Source organism: Populus nigra, chromosome 4 (assembly GCF_951802175.1).
Source record: "Populus nigra chromosome 4, ddPopNigr1.1, whole genome shotgun sequence".
Classification (NCBI taxonomy): domain Eukaryota; kingdom Viridiplantae; phylum Streptophyta; class Magnoliopsida; order Malpighiales; family Salicaceae; genus Populus; species Populus nigra.
Genome location: NC_084855.1, coordinates 3,050,491 through 3,057,525, shown reverse-complemented (window position 1 = coordinate 3,057,525; position 7,035 = coordinate 3,050,491). Strand labels below are relative to the sequence as shown.

At 31.6% G+C, this 7,035-nt stretch overlaps 1 protein-coding gene across 2 annotated transcripts; it reads right to left on the bottom strand.

Annotated features, from left to right (window-relative positions):
* Window positions 1-536: 536 nt before the first annotated feature.
* Window positions 537-2,863, bottom strand: LOC133692186 (histone H2A variant 1). 2 transcript variants are annotated; one of them, XM_062112935.1, is made up of 3 exons: window positions 2,672-2,863; window positions 2,142-2,270; window positions 537-1,182 (listed from the first exon to the last, which is right to left on the bottom strand). In XM_062112935.1, the coding sequence occupies exons 2-3, from the start codon at window positions 2,256-2,258 to the stop codon at window positions 886-888; spliced, it is 414 nt and encodes a 137-aa protein (XP_061968919.1). In that variant the 5' UTR covers window positions 2,259-2,270; window positions 2,672-2,863; the 3' UTR covers window positions 537-885. The 2 variants fall into 2 exon arrangements, with proteins under 2 accessions (XP_061968919.1, XP_061968918.1); XM_062112934.1 differs by having other exon boundaries at window positions 636-1,182; window positions 2,142-2,265; window positions 2,672-2,859.
* Window positions 2,864-7,035: the final 4,172 nt, after the last annotated feature.

Sequence of the window (7,035 nt, the reverse complement as noted above, 5' to 3'; positions counted from 1 at the left end):
GACCTACCTAGCTGGGCCAGGTCTAGCAACCCTCCTTCCAATCCCCATTGCAAATCACATCTGACACTCCCTAGCCGAAGGAACCAAAGGGTGCCATTATCCGCCCATAGGAATGTGCTTGAACCAGCTCCAAGATTATGCTTTTCTTTAATTTGATCTTCTTTTAACCTTCTCTTCTTAAGGCATTAGAGGAAACTTCAATTGAAGGATAGCGTTGTTTGATTTCCACACTCAATGATAGTATACTATGTTTCTTTAGAACAATTGGTTCAATTGTTGTTCTTAATACTAAATAATTGTAAAAACATCAATTTCCCAGATATTATTTTTTATATTGTAGATCCTAGCTAAAAAACTGACCCATCACCTCAAAATTTCGAAGTCGAAGGGATCTATAGCGTGAGAAAATCTTTTTCCAGGACAGCAGTGAACTCACCTGTCATCTAACAGGGATGCAATGGAATACAATAGACATAATCTTCTGGCTATACTCGTCCTTGAACTAAAAACAACATGCTTCTTCTGTTTATGAGAAGTTAAGAGGCAACTCGCCCTACGACCTTTCAGTTGTAATAGCATAATTTTAAATCACAGGATTTTTTTCGTTTTTCTGGGAAACACAGAAGCATGGAATGTAAGTCAAGAGGATGCTAAGAAATTTAGTTACGGGTCCAAAAAACAGCATTCCTATTCTAAACAAGGCACTAGTTCTAGAGGACAAACCTAGAAGCCAAACGATATGTACTTAACCAAGATGCCCTACCCACACATAAACATAACACTAATACCAAACAGAGTCTATCTTAACCTAAACCAAGATACAGTCACCAAATAAAACACATAATCTTCCAGCTGAAAGCAACTTGAGATCAGGTGCCAACAATTTCACTCTTTGGTGGTTTTGTTGATGAGAGACTTGTGAATGTGAGGGATTACACCACCACCAGCGATAGTTCCCTTGATGAGGGTATCCAGCTCCTCATCTCCTCTGATGGCCAGCTGCAGATGCCTTGGAGTAATTCTCTTCACTTTCAAATCCTTGCTAGCATTTCCAGCAAGCTCAAGAACCTCTGCGGTCAGGTATTCAAGGATTGAAGCCAAGTAGACAGCAGCAGTGGCCCCAACTCGCCCATGGGCAGAGATCCTTTGCTTCAGATGCCGGTGGATACGACCGACAGGGAACTATACTCAGCCATCGTTGACATAAAAAGATCATGTCAGATAAACCCAACCATCAACAAATCATAAGAGTATGGAACAATGCCACCATGAAAGAAAGAAACTTCTTAAACAGAACGCATGCCCTGCCGTAACCCATGTTTTATTCTATAAACCCAAGGAAGGACCAAATGAAAAGCTCTGCAGCAACCCTAGTTTTAAAACAAGATAGACACTGCTATTCTTCTGATAAGCTCAACAAAAACACTAAAACCTAAATCAACACAAATGGCAAGCTTAAGGATCTTTAAGATCAAATGTTCCATTTCATAAACTCCTACCTTCCCTTGAAAATCTCTGTACCATCAACCAAAAAGAAGAGAAAAAAAGGCATTTGGCAGGCTACAATCCTTCTAGATCACGCGTCCTTAGCAACTCTCCCTAGTGAACAACCACTTGTCTAACTGTGAATACCCCCCCGCACTCCCTATAGTGTGTAAAGGGTTTGTCCGGTTTGGTTTGAGTTTTCAAACCAAAATCAATTTATGAAAAACATAATTTTGCGAACCGAACATACTGTATTGTATCTGTTTGCCCAATAGGGCACTCTTCCCCGCCCAACCACTTTTTTCAATTTCCTTTGCCTTGCATCAGCCGACTCAAATGCTACTGGTTATAACCTTCAATCTCCACCAAAATAACTATAACAGCTACAAAATTTATTATATCTCCAAAATGTGTGTGCAAGTAATTTACATGCATCGAATGGGGATTCTATTTAATCCGAGAAGACCCACATCCTCAAAATATGGGCACTTTTTGCGAGCAACATGACAACTACAGTTAATTATAACATCCTAAAAAATAATTGTGGGATGTGTGATATAAATTATCAAGAGATAATGTTCACATTAAGGCCAGCCTCATTCAAATCAACAATAATGAACGAACAGGTAAATCTTAATTTATTGGGACTGTGTTACCTGAATGCCAGCACGAGAAGACCTAGAGACCGGCCTCTTCTTGTCCTTGTCTTTGTCCTTGTTAGCTGCTGCAGTTGTTTTCGTTGCCAGAAGCCCCTTTCCTCCTTTTCCAGCCATCTTTCACCTTTTCTTTTCAAAAATTCAAATTCTCAAATTAATAATAATTAAACAAAACAAAAGGAATATGCTTCCCTAAAACACTGTCATCAAAATGTAGTTTGAAATTATGTATAAAATTAGACAAAAAAGAAAGGAAAGCCCCCCCATATGATGAAAACAACTGACTGGTACTTGTAATTGTGGGAGAGAAAGAAAGAGATCTGTCCTAAAATTCTTGGGAAGACGAGAGAATTGAGACGTGAAATACGATCTAGGCAAAACCCACTAGGAAAACTCTTAAATCTTAACAGAATTGAAAATAATTTAAGCAAAGAACAGTAAGAGAAAGAAAATAGGAAAGGCCCAGAAATCCAGTTCGAAAAGTTAAAACAAAAAAAATGGAAACCAGAATGAGAGGGAGACTGAGAGACCTGAGGAGATTTGAATCTTGAGAGGAGAGGGAGCCGTGGAGATGGGATGAAAATGAGAGGCTGGTGTATGGTGTTGAGGATTATAATAAACAGATTCAATAAGGAAAGTGCGAATTTGAATGTGCAAAAACCTAAAGAGGCGGTCTCTTTTGGGTGGGAAAAACTCTCCAAATTTTCGATTTCAAATTTTTCGGCTCTCTTGTTTTTTGTTTTTTTACCCTTTGTGGACTAATTTATTTTGCTTTAGTTGCAAGAAATACCCTTGTACCTGCTTGACGCGTGTCCCAATAAACTGAAATCCAACGGCTCTACTGTGTTATTTGGTCACCAGTAAAAATCTCTGCTTCCTTCGTCACTTCTGATGTATATATTTTTTTTGGTAAAACGGATAAAAGGTTGTCTCCTGGCCTGGTCCAGATCCAGATCCAGAACAGGAGCTTCCTTATGTTTATTGTGATTTATTTTATGGGTAATTATTTTTGGTTTGATTTGTTTTTTATTAAAAAAAAAGTTATTAAACTGAAATTTCAAAAAAAAAACCAAAACCAATTTAAATCGACCGGTTTCAGTTCGGTTTGGTTTTTTAGAATAAAAACTGGTTTTTTCCGGTTTTGCTCGGTTTTTTCAATTTTAGCTCGGTTTTTTTATTTGGCTTGGTTTTTTCAGTTAGGGTTCAGTTCAATTTTTTTGGTTTTAGGCTTATAAAATCAAAACCAAACTGAATCGGCCGATTTTTTCAAAATTTTAATCAGTTTTCTTTCACGGTTCGATTTTTTCAGTTATTTTTTTCTAATTTTCTCGATCTTCTATTTTTTTTTGTTTGCCTCTAATTTATTTTACTCATAGTTGTCAAATATTAAAAGACATTTTCTTTTAAAAAAACAATTAATCTAGTTGAGTTCAAACTTGGTTGGTTTGATAGTATTAAATAAATTATTAAATATTTAATCAAGTAAATTTGATTTATCATAATTAATATATGATTTAGTTAAGCAAGTAACTTTACTTAGGCTTTTTTTTTTACTAAAAATGTTTTTTATATAAAATACTTTCGTGGTTTTTTATGCTTTATAACATTCTGGAAAATTGATTAATAAAATTCATTTTTTGATAAAAAAAAAATAAAAATAAGTTTTAGATAGAAAAACGTATAAAGTATATTGATAGAAACAATAAACTGTCTTGCCAAAATATTGTTGAAATCAATATGCACACAGCACAAAAAGATTATATGTTGTGATAATTAAATTACACTTTTGTCCTTTTGAAGAAAAAATTGAATGCCAAGGTTTGGAGGGTAACTCGGTTTTTTTTAATAGCTAATTGGTCATTAAATAATTATTGAAAGGGTATTTTTATATTTTTTACTTTTTTGAAATAGTAAAGTGGTTTATTTACCCTCATCATAAACAAAAATAAATTTATTTACAAAGAATGTTTTGGTTTTTTTTTTTTTTGGAATAGTCAAATAATAGTTAGCCGCTACAATAAAAAAAAAAAAAACAAAGGCACAGGTTTAGGGGAATTTTCTTTTTACATTGGGTTTTTTATTGATTTCAAAATCATAAAGGGTAATTTAGATATTTTTACACTAAATAAATATTTCTAATAAAAAGTTACATGTATGTTTTCCTATCGCATCTGCACATGGGAGAAGCCCACATCTTTTAGGTGGGACATGTAGCATCTTTTGGTAGCCAAATATGTTTTATTGTGTCATTAGAAGTGCCACCTCACTCGCTTTCTCATTGCACGGTGTGGGATGATGATTAATGGGTGATTTGTCGTTGATAATCATTTTTTTTCTTTGCTCCCTTCTCTCTCTTCCGAGAAAAGTCCACATCCATCTTCTTTAATTTCGTTTTATTTTTCATTTATAGTCCTTATGTTTTTTATAGTTTATTTTCATCATTTGCCTTGTTAAAAAAAATTTTAATATTTTTTATTTGATCCTTAAATTACAATATGTCTATATTGTTTTTCCAATTCGATCTTTATTTTTTTTTCATTAGCTTATTTGTTAGACTTTTGTTATTTTCAATTTTACTATTCAATAAAAGTTTATGTTATTTTTTTTTTAGTTTAGTTATTTTTTTTTTACTTCTTTTTCCTTTCGTTATTTTTTTTCTTTTCGATTTAACACCCCAATTTAGATTTTTTTTATGCCCTCAAATTTATTTTTTATTTCACCCTCATTTTTTTAATTATATTTTTTATGTACGTGATTGATTCTTTCTCTAGTTTCATCCTTTTGCGTCTAGTTAGCTGGGTATTGGGTTTTGTGATTTTTTTATTTGTCGTATTCCTGATCCAATAACACGGATCATGAGTTTGAAGAGATTATATGATTAGGGATTTTTTTTTTCTTATTTTCTTGTATGACTTTATCATTCTGCATTATTTTTTAAAAAACAAAGATTGGTTTTATAATTATCTTTAATTTCTTTTCTATTGGCTTATCCCGGTCTTATTGCTTAAGTCACAGGTCTTGCAAACCTTTTTTTAATAGACTTTTTTTTAAAAAAAATATTTTGTTTTATATTTAATTTATGATGGTTTTCTTCCTTATCTTATACAAATAAACTTTATTTTATATAAAAAAAGTATTTATTTTGAAATAACGTTTCTGAAATGTCCAATATTGAGTACTAGTTGTTTTTTTATATTTTACCCACTTTATTTCATATGTGTTTTTATTTCTACTATCTTTTATTGATTTTAATAAACAAATTTAGTAGACATAAACAAGTAAATGTCTCATTTTACAAGATCAAATATTTTGATTTACTTTCATCTCTATTTTTTTTCTCTTTTAGTTATTGTTAGCAATGTTTTTTGTTTATTTACATAGATAATTATCAATTTATTTGATTACATGTTCGGAGAAGCTTTTTGATTTACACTTTGAATTTTTTTATATAAAAAAAATCAAAATAACTTGTACATCTAAGTTTTTTATATTAATTTTTTTTTATAACTCGTGGTGAGCGCTAGTCAAATAACTAGTTAAAATATAAAACGTGTTATATATACAACAATCATACATTTTAAACCATATAAACTGTGTTATAAAATAAGGATATAGAAAATAAATTTATTTTCAATATTCTTCAAACACCAAAAATAATTATATGTCTATAATAGTATATTTAAAATATTTATATTATATGCATAATAGATTTTATAAAATAAACTATATATAAATATATGTTATAATAAATTATTTTTTTCACTACTACACTTTTTATATGTTATTATTTTCTTGTAAGTAGTTAAGTAATTATATTTAATGTTCTATTTATGTTAAATAAATTTTTTTTAAAAAAAATTATACATGATCTTTCAACTCATTTTCATTCACATAGTCAAGTATGGTTTTAACTTATTTTTTATTTTGCTATTAAACATTAAAAAATAATTAGTTTTTCATGAATTTATTCTTTATAAAAAATACTTTTTAAAAATAAACTACTTTTCAATAAACAAACAAACTATATATATCTGAGTTCAGATTTTCCGAGTAAATCTATCAAATTAGACTTGGACATGTACAATGAAAACATTTTTGTCGCAGTAATATGATGCTTCCTGGCTTTTCTTCCAAGTTCTGTCCCTTCCTTCTCAATTAATGATGTTAAGGTCTTGTATGAGATTCTCAAGTGTATCGATCCTGATGTGGAGTACAAGCAAAAAATAACTAACTCAAAAACCTTTGCATTACATCTCTCAAACCTTTGGAAAGAAAATTAGGCTAAATATATCAAAACGACTATGAACTTCTTGGCCAGCTAGCCATTTTAGAATTTCTTTCGTTCAGTCAAGTATCATTTCTACAATCATTTTTCCGAGAGATGTGTATTGCAGAACTGGCTGGACGTTTTCTTTGCAATTGCAGGGGATGGTGAGTTCATGGCAATATTTGTTGTTAAGCACAAGAAAATAAAACAGGACTTTACATGTCACTGTGCCCAGTTGTGCTCCAGAGTTAAGATGAACAAGCTGATCACACCCCTACAAGGACCTGTGATGCTTGCATAGTTTCATAGTTGCATGGATAACAATCTCTTGGGTGCAAATAATGAAAACATCAACTGGAAAATGGTTATATGGCACATCAGATACTTTTCACATGCGCATTCCCTTGTTTTGTAGAATCTTTGTGGGTACAGGGAGTTTTCAAAGTACTAATTTATATCAGCTACTAGTGCATATGGCATTGATAACGCAACTCTAGAAATTTTCAAAGACACCATTTTTTTCCTGAAAAACCTTTCCACTTTCCACTAGAACACAACTCAAATTTGCACCCGGGCTACACTCACATGCATCTAATTGAGAAATACTTTTGATCATCAATCAAATTG

Bases quoted from the DNA above. Each gene is read 5' to 3' on its own strand.
- LOC133692186 (XM_062112935.1), bottom strand. From the start codon at position 2,258: ATGGCTGGAAAAGGAGGAAAGGGGCTTCTGGCAACGAAAACAACTGCA. The intron at 1,183-2,141 runs GTAACACAGTCC...GGCTGAGTATAG, and splicing joins CTTCTCGTGCTGGCATTCAG to TTCCCTGTCGGTCGTATCCA.